The sequence below is a fragment of the Neopsephotus bourkii genome, unplaced genomic scaffold (assembly GCF_033783945.1).
Source record: "Neopsephotus bourkii isolate Nb327-2 ecotype Australia unplaced genomic scaffold, CSIRO-AGI_Nbou_v1 NB_1780, whole genome shotgun sequence".
Taxonomy (NCBI): Eukaryota; Metazoa; Chordata; class Aves; order Psittaciformes; family Psittacidae; genus Neopsephotus; species Neopsephotus bourkii.
In genome coordinates this window covers 6,945,229-6,958,231 of record NW_026902254.1, presented here as the reverse complement: position 1 = coordinate 6,958,231, position 13,003 = coordinate 6,945,229, and the positions used below count along the sequence as shown (strand labels likewise).

Genomic DNA, 13,003 nt, shown 5'->3' with positions numbered 1-13,003 from the left:
TTGGAAGGTGGGGAAAAGGAAAGGATAAATCCTGAGCAAGTTGAGTGAAGAGCCTCAGCAGCACTCCTGTATGGTATGCTCATTCTTTTTGTCACCTTTGGCTTTAGTTGGATTAAAAAAGCTTTTAAGAAGCTAGAAGGAATGAGAACTATTTTAAGTAGAAACACTTAAGGCACAAAAACACTAAAGTGAAAAAGGGAAATGCAAGATAGGACATCAGGGAAAAACATCCCTTTTTTGAGGTGTATTAGCTGGTTATTGGGGGCACTTATCTGCCATTCAAGAAGTTACAAGGTAAGACTGCTGATTTCTGAAAAGAAACTGCCTATCTGTCAGAGTGCACAAGTAAAACAGATCCATAAACTGGTACTAGTAGAAGATGCACTCTTTTGTTGAAGATACTTCTCCATTCTCCGAAGCAGGAGGTTGAGAAAGATACGGGGCTAGGAAGAATTGTAGTGACAAAAAGTTTTACATAAATTGGAAGGTAGAAGAAGTCTTCTCCTTCACCTCTCTGTCCTGTTTGCCTGGCTTTGCCTGCACAAAGAGCATGTTTGGAGGGCACGATTACTCTTTGTTGTTCGAAGAAAGTGAGATTTATCGGATAAAGAATGTGAGGTTTTGGGGTAGTTGTTTCATTCAGGGTAATTCTGAGTTTGATATTTGATGGATGATTGACCTGTTAGTGATTCTGTTATCAGTAAATGCAACTTTTCAGACTGTATGAACTTCCTCTTCTCCAAACAGTTAACTACTGTAAAGCCAAAACCTTTTTTGTTGCTTGCAGATTGAGAGATGGCTGTATAAATTTACAATAGCAGAATGGTAGATTTGGTTTCTGATTAACCGAAGCAATAACAAGATAGTAGGTTTTTAAAATGTAGATTTGAATTTGGATGTGCTGCTGAAGTTGACTTGCTGACGTTATGCTGTTGTTAAAAACATCCGTTGCCACTTGCTCTTGGAACAGACACACTATTATTATTGTCGCTTTTCTAAATATGTGCCATGATAAAAGGAGCTGTGGGAGTATGTGCCTAGGAACAAGTAGGCTAAATCCAGCCTTTATTTTTCTAGCCCCACTTTTAAGAAAAAACATTTGTTCGGGAAGAGAACAGGTCATTTTCCCCAGGTGATTGGTAGCCAGTACTGCTAAGTTTAAGTAATATCCTATGTTTCTCCTCACAAGCACATTAGCTTAATTTGAAAAGGCAGTTGTAAATGATTTCTCTATACAGTAATGTGTTGCAAGATTAAATAGTTACAGAAATGCAAAAATAAACAGTCCTAACCCTGCCTAGCAAGTGGATAAAAATCTTTTTTCTTCTGCCAGCAGTAAAAAGTTTATTAGACGTTCTTTTAGTGCAGTTTATTCCTGAAATCGCCAGAACCCATGTAAGGCAGATGAAATTGCAGTAGAAGCAGTAGATGCTCTGCTACTCGGTCTATTGGACTAATTTTAACAGTTCTAACTTGGGCGAGCTCAGTCATGACCAAAATGACAAAAAGGATTGTGTCAGTCTGTAAACGTTTCCATGTGATGTACAGAACTAGATACGTGACCGTAACGGACCCTATTAACAGATATTTGAGTGATTGTGTCTGTATGCCTTCTGTAGCAAAATCTAAATTGAAAGTGAGGTGAATAGATTTCAGGTGTTGTAAATCAGCACAACTCCCTTCATATTACAGCCATGTATGTTGGGAAGCATGGAAGAGCCATCAGGGAGCTTCTGAATTCAGGTGGGAGCATTGCTGCTGTTATGTAAATAGATTTCTGTTAAACCTTATCCTGGAGGGAGGTTTAGACTAACTTCCTCGTTGGATTAGACACATGACCAGAGAATCACAGAAATAGCTGTCAGCACCTTTGTCAACATCATCCTTGTACTTTAGTCAAAGGATCTGGTCCACTATGGCTAGAGATAAGAAAATAGATTAGGGAATATGATGCTACCAACCTATTCAGCCCCTTTAAAAATACCTGCTGTTCCAGGCCACCACAGCTCAGTCTTTACACAGCTTCTGTCCATCTTCACATATGGAGATGGCAAATTATCTGGAGGTCACAGGGGAAAGAAAAGAATGGAATAAGTCACACGGTGTTCAGGTTTGCTTGCACATCTGTTTTTCAAAAAATGGTTCTGTAAGAACTTGCAGCTTTATGTAGGGTTCATTTCTCCCATAGCTATCTTCAGATAACGTGGCTTGAAGCAAGCTAGAATCATACACACCACTGAATGTATTTTGCTCTCTTCCTGAGGGAAAGGAATAGGGTTAAGCATTGTCCTCTCTTTTTGCCAACCATTGTTCAGAGCAGCAGAATGATCCTTCTATGTGAGAACCTGCAACAAAGGTTAAAAAATAGCTCAGCGCCTCTTCTGAGGATCCAGCAGGAATTATCAGGATGTATTTCGTCCAAAACGTTTAGACATCATGTGGTACACCTGGTAAATGAATTATAACATTTAAGAGAAGTAAAAGAAAAATGACTTTGCTATTGTCTGAATAACAAGAGTAGTAGCAATAACTCAGCTTGATGCAGAGGGTTGAGTTTCTTTCTGTGATAGGCTAGCTGACAGGGAGGGCAGTATCTTTCCACAGTTTTCTGCCCTGGAACTACTGGTGCACTACTTATGAAAATAATAAGGATTTTTTCTTTTCCTGGCAGGAGTACTAAATTTGTGACCCATTTGTGGTGACGGTCATTAGCCAAATCAACATTGTTTTGTCATCTCCCTCGATAAGCTAGTATGACATGGAATCTCTGTTTCCTGCCCTTCTAAGTCAGGGGAGCTCCATGTTCTTCAGCTGAACTTTGGTGGGACCTTAGACACAAAGATAGGAGTGGGCTCCCAGTACAGCTTCGTGAAAGTTGCTCTGTGTCTTTCTCCATCACCTCTGTACTGCAGAGCGCAGTTGCTGGATGTCTGGTATGCCCTGGGATATGGAAATAGAGTTGTTACGGCTGAGTCTCTTATGATGAAAGCGTTCTGAAAGTGAAATCTAGACTTGAACAATTTTAATTGCCATTGGAGAAGGCAGTAACAGATCCGTCATAACCTTGGTAACCTACTTGATTACTGAGTTTCAATGGGGAAATAAACATAACTGCTCCCAAATGTCTTCTCTCTTTTGCTTGTAAATGTGATGGGACTGTTTGTTAGTTGATATACACCCTTGTACCTGTCAATGCTTTCTTTGATAGCTATTAAAAGCTTTCTATTTCTCTTTTACATTCTCTCTCTCATGTTGATATTTTTGTAATCTTTAAAATGCTTACAGGCTTTTATAGTGTCACTGCAGAGCCCTCATGTAGAGATTTAAAAAATACTCCTTGTTAATCAGTTTTTCTAGCCCCTTTGGTATTTGCTGGGTTTGCTATTCTTCATGTCCTTTCCAGATTTTGCCATCTTGTCAGTAATGACATTCCCAGTATGCTCAAATGTCTGCAGCATAAAGCCCTCATTGGAGAGCACACAGTGCAGTATTGCACAGCTCAGGTGAGCATGGGAAGATGCTGTTGCCTAGCTGTGTTGTGATATGCTGCTTCTCAGCATTCAGTTCAAATTTAACTGACTTATCCCGTTGCTGTAATTTGATGAGTAAAACTCACTATTATCTCTGCTATCATGTTTAGAATTGCTGCCTCGTCCAGGTTTCTCACTCTATTGAGTATTGTTTGGGATTTATTTAAAGGCTTCTGACTCCAGGAGACTTGCTGTGCCTGTGAGAGAAACACTTTCAAAAAAATCATTGGAAAAAAGAGCTTTCTTTGCAAGATAGAAATCTCTCATTTGATCTGGGGAGAGAATTAAGACTAAAAGTTAAATCCTGCAGGAGAGCCAGCTGCAAATAGCATTTTGTAGGAATCAGATACAAAAGAAGAGATGACCCAAGAAATGCAGTGAGAACTAGGAGAGGGTTATAAAGGCACTAAAGAGCTTGAAGCTTTTTAGTGAAGTAGAAAACGGAGTTCAGCACAAAAAGAAAAGATGGTGTTGAAAAGATATTCTTTGCCATTTTAAGCAATCTTAGTGGTAGAGAAACCTCTGTGAATAAAGGACTATGTCAAAATTGTGGTTTAGAATTTAAAAATCAATCTAAATGTTGTCTTGAGTTTTCTGTATTTTGTCTGCATAGCTTTTATCTTCTGCTTTTTGCTGTAAGAGAAAGTAAAAATAACTGGGAAGACATATTTACAGGTGAGAAAGTAGATATATTGTGAGTTGCTATCCTTCATCTTTACCAAAGGACAAAGGTTGAATGTCCAGTACATCCCAGACCTGTTTCATTTTTTTAAAGCCATGGGATAGATTAGATAACTGTATTTCATTTTCTTTTAACTCTGGGAGAGGTTGCCCATTGCCGTTAGTGAGAAGAGATGACCGCGTACAGGTTTAGTGCACTAATGAAGTAACAAGTTTAAAATTCAGCTCTAGTCTGTAAGCAATTGGACTTTTTAGTATAAGAAGGAAGCTTATCTCAGCTGACTATCCCTGGCTTTTGTTTTTGTTTTCTTTTTCCAAGAATTCTAGGTAACCGAGTGGCAGAACTAGAAAAGAAATTAAGAACTTTGGAAATTGCTGGGTTATGGAGTCTTCCAGGTTAGTACAAATTCAAGAGAACCGCTTGCATTATTTAGTTTCAATGATATATTTGCATTTAAGAAAACCTTGGCTGTACTTTTTTTTTAATGACAGTTATTTTGTGACTGTGCTGTTGAGCACATTTTCAAAATTAGAAACTCCTAATAAGTGTGAAGTTGAAACCACAAATCACGGGACTCTTTTAAATTAAAAGTCAAATATCTATACTGGAAACAAATAAATTTACATACTGGAAAGAATTGAATTGTCTCCACAGTCTACAGGCAAAAAAAAAAGGGAACTATTTTTTTGAAACGTTGTCTGAAATGATACACAGGATATTGGCCATTATGTTTTTCAACAAGTTGTATTTATTAATTTTTTACTTCTCGCAACTTCCATGAATTCTGTCACTGTATTTTGAATGCTTTTTTTCTGTAAAATCATAAACTCTATGAAATTGAAATGTAAATGATCTTGAATTTTCTAGTCCATCTCTCCAGAACAGGCTTATTCCCCGTAGCATCTTAAGTATTGTATTTGGTTTTGAATTACTCAAGTAATGGGAGATTAATCTATTTCCTAATAGACCTCGCTGTTAGGAAAATGTGCAATATTTAATTTACATTTACTTTTTGCTTCTTTTCTTCCCATTACACCTAATTGTGTCTTCTTTAACCACTGTAAATTATACTACTCCATTGCTGGTGTTTGCATCATTAGGCTTTGTTGTTTACGGTTTCCTGTCAGTGCTGCTGGGGGTGGGAGGTAGTGTGGTTTAGGCTTGTGTCTTTTTGGCTTTTTTTTTTCCACCTATCCCTTCCATCTAGAAGAAAACGTTTGACAAAGCTGAAGGCACCTTGTGACAAACCTGCAGTGTTCAGCTGTTTGGCCTGATGCGGTGTATTTCCCCTTTAGCTTGCAGTCCCCTTTCTGGAACTGGCTCTCTTCTTGATGCTTTCCAGAACTGAAGGTCACAAATTTGTTTCCATGGATTACTCTTCAGTTAGTCACTTAACCATACATAGTGTACTTAGTGCATTTGTCCCTTCCCACGTTCTCCAAAAGATGCAGGTGAACTATTTGTCTAAGACCCTGCTAATGTGGTTTTGTCCATTTGTCCATTTGTCGAAAACTCACCAGTTTAAGGTACTGTAGGTTTGTTTTGTTGGCTTTTTTGTTTTATTGGTTGGAGTTTGTTTGTTTTTTAAAAATTTCAATGAAATTCGTACACTGCTAAATGCAGGGTTTCTAATCTGTGCAAAATATATTAAAACAAAGGGACAGTGGGAACTTTTTGAGCCATTGTTGTTCTATGTAGGTAAGACATCAAATGAATGTTCGTACAATAACAACTGTCTCTTTCCTTCCTCTCTTTTGCTGCCTGAAGGCCTGAGCTACAATATCTCAGTGGGATTTGGGAGTAGGTTCTGCTTAACATATATTTTTAGTAACTGATTTTAGCAGTACGTTAAATATTGTCACTGCATGGAAATAAATAGAAATGTTATCTTGAGCATTTTTATATCCAGCAGGTTAGGATGTTCGGTTGAGTTAGATGACCACAAGAGAAATAGAGACTGCTTTACAAGACAATGTCTTTAAATTGAGAAAAATAGTAAGAAAGGACGATGTTAAGTAGTGGTAAAGGAATTTTACATTGGATTGCAAGTTCTGTTGAGCCCCAAGGTTTGTTGAGTTGATGCTTGCCTTTGAAATAAAGAGTGCACTTTTGTTTCAAAGTGCACTCTATTCCCAAGGTGGTCAGAAACAGCCTTGCAGCACCTGGTGGGTCACCAATTTTCTTTTCAGAGCATGAAAGGTTTCTGCTACACAGAACAGCAGCGTGTAACAAATAGTGTGGGAACTACCACAGTGGACTCTACAGCTGAATGTTGGCTCTGGTGAGGGGCAGAACATGGGGAGAATCTGAGCCTAGTCAGTCTTAAATCCAGAGACAAAAAGTATTATTTGCTTGAGAATTGAACTTTTTTCATTGGAAAAAAAACAGAGTTGAAAGCTGATGTTCAGTCTAGCACAAAAAGAAACATAAATTGCAGGGTTTTAATCTGAAGTTAATGTTCCTACTTAGGCATCATTGTCCATATAACATTTATAACATCCGCTGTCACCATGATATTAATATCTCCCAAATGATGTTAATAAATGATGTTAATAAACTTTATCCTATTGAAGAAAGAGCTTGACCGCTTCTAATTTTTTGTTAGGTGACATATTTGTCATCTGCTTTTTGAACAGTGCATGAATGAGCTATGGGGAAGATAAATCAAGACTGCATATTTAATTTTTGAAACGTGGAGCTGGTAGCATAGTTCATTTTCTGCAGAAGTTCTAACTGCCACAAACTATAGCTTCCCCTGTCTGGAAAATAGGCTTTAAATAAATCTCTTGTGAGGTTCATTGCTGAAAAGAAAGCAAACTGGGGCATAGATTTGGCTCTGATTTTCTTGTTAGGAGCCCCTTTGCCTTGAGAAGGAAGCAGAGAATGTGATGTTCGCAGAAGATTTAATTAATTGCTTTGTCTTAGGTGCATTGTGGTTCAAATACGCACACATAATATATTGTGCATTCAGTAATAGCTCATAGTAAACACCAGCTTGTTCCTCTCGCAGTAGGTAATTCTGTCTATTTTTGAACCTATCCTTTCCTGAAAATTCAAGATTTCCACTGAAAAAAAAAAAAAAAGTCTAAGAGCCAGCCATGACTCAGCCTTTTTTTTGTCTGGGATGATAAGAAAGTTTCAGCGCTGCCTCTTGCTCTGCAGTAATCAGTGTGAAGCAAAGGCAAGGGAAAAATAATGGGCTCAGCAGCTGCTGAGTATAGTCAGCAGTCTACCCAGTTAGAGCGGTGCAGGGTGCAGCAGAGGCTGTGAGAGGTTACCCAACCCTGGAGAAGAAACTGAAGAATTTACTACTACTGAAAACTGATTTGTTTGCTTATATATATATTTGAGATCTGTATGCTTTTCACTAAAGTACTTGAAAAGTTCATTAAATAGAGGAACATAAAGCTGTATAAGTTACAAAATAGAGTTTACACAGAAGCTAAAGGAAATGCCCTGTGTGTAATCCAACTTCAGACCATGATTCATGGAATATAGTGCAGCAATACCCTCCTTTATGAATGGGTGTAAGTCACTGTTAATAACTAAATATGCATCAGACTCTTGGGGCCACATCTGTTGCTTAGATGTGTGGATACTGAGCTTAGCGTTATTTTCTGTAACCAAGTTGGTTTTCAGACTCAGATGTGGAAGTAAATCTGTGTACTCTGTAAATGCTGGCTGAAAGTCAAGAAGTTTCTTTTTCGAAGCTCATCTTGCAGTCTTTTGGGACTTCAGCTCAGGCTGTACTTTTTTAATTCAAAAACAAAAGAAAAAGCCTTTGCTTGCTACCTTCCTACTTTCCTGTTAAAGCCCCCCCCCCCCCATGTTTTTATTCATAATTAATCTTTTTTCATTTTACTTCCTCTGTTGCATTAATTTGTATCTTTATGGATCTGTGGCCACTTTTGACTCTGTATGAATATCTGTTGGATGTTTTCATACCACTAATTCCCTGAATGATTTAGTTCTTCTGCCAACACAGAATTCCTCCCCTGTTGCAGCAAAGCGCATTCCTCCAGGCTTCTGCATTTTGAAATCGCCATTGGATTTGGTTTGCCTTTTTTTTTTTTTCTCCCCCTGTTTTAATTAATTTTGCCTTACACAGGGGGGTTCTCCACTCTGCTGTTAGTTAACATTATTGTTTGTTACGTGCTATGGTGAAGGCAGAATTCTGATGCATACTTGGCAGGGAGATCAAAGCTTGACAAGCTCCACTTTTCAAAAGCATTAATTGCATTCGTATTGTTATAGTATATACCCCAACATGTTAAGGATATAAAAACGTCATTAATTACTTCAGGATCAAGGTATTTACAGCCAGTGCTTTCAAAAGTAGTTAGGGCTGGGGTGGTCCAGTTTAGACTCCATGGGAACAGCTTGACTTTCATTGTTTCTTAGTAGGTACCAGAACTTTCTCAGAGCTGGATTTATTCTGGGTATCTCCTGACCTGGTGCTCTTTTGAAAGTCTTTGTCTTGGATGGGTGATTAGATTTAGGATGTTGCCTTAAGGTGAAACGTACAAGCGGATTTAGAGGGGAGAAGTGGTTGTTACATAAATGTCTTTTCTTATGGAGATAAATAGAGCAGTAGCTTGCTGCCTCCCCAGCCATTACTTACTGGCTGGCAGTTGTTCTGGAGGCCACACAAACACCATGCTTAGCTGATCTTGCACATTTCCTGCCATTTCCCCTCTAGGTTTAAGGTAGTGTCAGTCACTAAAAACCTGAGCATTGTGAATAGCAGAGGACTTCCTGAAGGATCTGCAGGTGTTGATTTCTGTATTGCTAAAATATGTAAAGTTTAGGCATCTACAGCAGAGTCCTCAGCTGAAGAGTTTCTTGCACTATTTTGTCTGCAAAAGAGCTGGAAAATTGCCCTTTTCCATTTGGTTTCAAATGAAAATGCTCAGAAATGCTTTTGTAATTTTCAGATTAAAATCCCTTACTCCCTCAGTACTTAGTTATGCTAAGCTTTTCATATTCTTATTTTTTTAAAGGGAGCATTGTAAAATATGTGAGTGAGTCTGTAGCATACAACTACATATGTGATACAAGCAGGTTGATCACTGAGGCACAGTATTAATAGAGAGTAAAGAGTCAGTGCTGAATGCTTGCTGGTTAATAGCATGCAAATGATCCATTACTCTTTGTAAAACTTCTGGTATGATCTGATTATTAATATTCTGGATTGAATGCTAATTGCCAATACAATTTGCTGCATACAGCACCTGGTTGTCTTTCAAAATCTGTCCTTTACTCAGTACAGAGGGTAAAAACATGCACCCTGCCTGTATTTGACTTACTCTGTACTGGAGCTGGAACATGCATTTTTTCCATACTGTAGAAGGATCATTTGAGATGCTTTTTCTGTTCTATACTTTTCCATAGCATTGCAAAAATATTGTAGGGTATGTTTGAATATCACTAGTGCACAATGGATTTATTTGGTGAATTAATGGTTCTAACACTTGGATTGTTTCAGGTGGAAAGGATACTATAACGTTCAGTGACCCAACCTTGCCTGTTACACAGCGGTCCAGGTCACCGTTGTTAGCGTTTACTGATAAGCCACTGAAAACTGAAGTGCAAGGTGAGCACCTGGAACATGGGGAACATGATGAGAGCTGAGCACTTATTTCTTTCCAAATAAAAAGGAATAAATTTCATGCTGGGTTAGCAGAAGGCAAAGATTCAGTGGTCACAGAGATTGAGTAATTCATCCACAAGTAAAATGGCTAGATGGTCCCAGTACAAATAGCAAAGAAACGACTGAAAACTAACCACTGAATAGATTGCACAGGGTGAGGGATCAGGTCTTACACCTCAAGAAGTTTTTCTGCCATATAACTTTATACTGTGAGAAGTTATTCATGCCATCTATGTTACAGTTAACTGCCTCCTGGGCTTTTTACCTCAGTTAAAATGCACAGTAGGGAAGCAGTCTATGGAACTGGTTTAGCACTTTACTGCATTATACCTGATATCTAGATGAATGGCTTCATGACTGCACCCAAGTAAATTGAAATACCTGACTTGTTTTCCCAGAGAAATTGACTGCTTTTTTTATACTCTTGCATGTGTTTTGCTAAAAATCCCTCCCCAGTAGCAAGCTTTGACATCTCTCCAAAGTCAAGCATAACTTTAATTGACAGTAGGAGCAGATATTGTTTTGCTGATAACCTTGATTTTTTTTCCTTAGTTTTAATAATGGATGGAGATGGATTATTATGCTTGCCTATCGGCATTTGGATAAGCTCTTTAATGGGCGTAACATTTTGGTATGCCCGGTTCTCACTCAGCTAACCATGAAGTATCATAAACTGTTTATTTGTTAATCCTGAAACTAAATAGATTGTGGCTTAATTTTGACTTTATTATCCATGTCATCATCTGATCAAACTTGACAGCCAGCCTGATCATGTGTTATAATAATCGTGATCAGCTGGTATTTTTGCTAAAAATAAGATGTAAAACTATAGTGCATAGTTCTCTGGTGAGTAGTAACAACTCATAAATATTCATTTTTTGTTTGCTTAATCATTGATTTTTAATTAAATCTGCAGTTACTGAAAGTATTTACTTGGTGGCATTATGCTCTTTCGTTTACGTATTTGTCCGAGGTGAGGCTGGTATTACAGTTTTGATTAAAGCTGCCTGTCAAATCTCATCAGACCCTGTTCCTGTTGCCTTGTAATACTGCCAAACTTCAGCTCTGGGCTGAAGCTTTCCATGCTGTGTTTTCTAGTTCAGCTGTTTTTTTTAATGTCAGCCAAATAACTTGTTTGTGTTAGATTCTGATGACCATGTGGGGCTTGGGTTTGGGCTTTTTTTCTTTGTTTGTTTGGTTTGTACATTTTGGGTCTTTTATCGTTTTGGGTTTTGTTGTTGTTTTGTGGGTATTTTGTTTTGGTTGGTTGGGTTTTTTGTTTGTTGGGTGGGGTTTTTATGTGCAAGCATTTAGTATATCTGTAATTGAAAGGAATTAGAAATGTGAGGAGAAGTTTTCCACCCTCAGAAAACAGGCTGAAGTTTCCACCCCATTCTCAACCATTCACTTTCAAATCTCATAGCTAAAAGCCAACCCAGTGATTCTCTTGAGCTAGCTTTGTGCCACCATCACTGGTAAACCTCTGATGCACCATTCCTTCAAGATAATGTAAACCTAGAGGGAGCAAAGCCTGGGGCAGAGGAAAGGAAGGCTGAGATCAGGACTCTCAAGCAATGGGAAGACTAGAGTAGATGGGTAGTAGGGCACAGCTCCTCTGCAGTCAGCAGCTATATGGCAGTGATACTGAGTCACCTTTTGTGCTGCTGTGCATGGGGAATGACTGTGCTGCTGAGTTTTAGGAGCTTGGTGCATGTTCCAGTTTCTGTACAGTGTACCTCCAAAATCTGGAGGAGCTTAGCAGCTGGGAAGAGTGTAAGAATGTATTCACCTGCCTTAATTTAGCAACAGGTATGCTCTTGGCTTAAAAGTATTCCTGCAATAAAACAAACTCACTTTTATTCTCCTATTAGTTGAATGATCAGTCGAGTGAAAACAGTTGATAAGGAGAATAGTGATCTTTAAATACTAGGCCTGATGTCATGTCGGCCAACTATGGTCCTTTAAATAGTACCATTGATATTTGGCCCAGGGTATGTTTTTAGCTTTTTTAGGAACATACATTCTTATCAGAACTTTCTGTAATACATCAAATGTTGCTCTAGCTAGATTTGATAATAATCAGAGGGCGTTTTCAGGCTTCTTTTATCTAACCTATCTGCTTACCCTGGTCTCATCTAGGCCTGTTTTCAGTTGTACATGTTATCATTGCTACAGTTATGGTGGATGGTGGAAGTCTGTAGGATATACTGTGCAGTTCCTGTGTGAAAAGACATAATAACATAGTGCAATCCATGAATTAAAGACTGTCTTGTGCCACCAAATCTCACGTTATCCAGTGCACAGGATGGATAGTGTTGTGGGATAGATTGTACTTGAGCATCACAGCTGCTAATGAACAGCTATTTGTTTTTTTCCTCTTCATTGTTGAATGCATTGTTCTTGCTGTATTGCCTGTGTGCTATTTCAAGCATTCCCTGAAGACAGAAGTACTGTTTTTCTAAGAACTTTTCTCTGGTGACACAGTGCTTTGAAACCATTTATCTTTAGAAAATTGCAGGAATGTGAAGCCATGGTGTTATACCACTATAGAGGGAGTAAACTGAGGCACACAATAAGGTAGAGTCCCTACTAATTTTGAATGCAGATTTGAGGTACACAAGTTTTGGCTTTCTGGAGCACTTTGGGTATGTATGATCAGATACATAACATGAGCAGAGCAGTGCTGCAAATCAAGCTCCTAGGTTTCCAGCTGAGTGCTCTGATAATGAGGATTAGATCCAGTGGGTGACCACCTTTTGAAAGTTAATTTATCCCTGCCTTTTCCACAAACTTAAATCCAGCTCTTCACAGTAGCATTCCTAGCTTCCTAGCTAGTAGCATCTGTTCCCTTCATACCAACCCTTGTCTCACTCATGCATCAGCTCCCAAATGATACATGAGGTGGGTCTGAAAAAGACAGTAGGCTCCTATATTGTGTAGCTCTGGTTCCTCCCTGCAGCCATGCTATCCCTTGCATTGCGTGAGGCAGCATTCCTGCCAGAGAAAGAGAGTAAACGCTCATATATGAAGAGGTAATGCATCTGCATGACCAAGAGTCATTTTAAGCTGTCAGTGCAGCCATACTTCTGGCATTTCCTAATTTTTCTTGCTAGACTTTTCAAGCTTGTTGTCAATGAGGCT

At 38.6% G+C, this 13,003-nt stretch overlaps 1 protein-coding gene across 4 annotated transcripts in view; it reads left to right on the top strand.

The window, feature by feature from the left end:
• The window catches only part of CCDC149 (coiled-coil domain containing 149), a 53,660-nt gene that overhangs the window by 35,857 nt on the left and 4,800 nt on the right, over positions 1-13,003 (top strand). For 2 of the 4 annotated variants that reach the window (XM_061379870.1, XM_061379869.1), the window contains exons 10-12: positions 4,531-4,607; positions 5,980-6,012; positions 9,698-9,805. In XM_061379870.1, the coding sequence (XP_061235854.1) occupies positions 4,531-4,607; positions 5,980-6,012; positions 9,698-9,805 (218 nt within the window). The remainder of the gene's footprint in view (positions 1-4,530; positions 4,608-5,979; positions 6,013-9,697; positions 9,806-13,003) is intronic. The other 2 variants (XM_061379873.1, XM_061379871.1) reach the window with 1 other exon arrangement.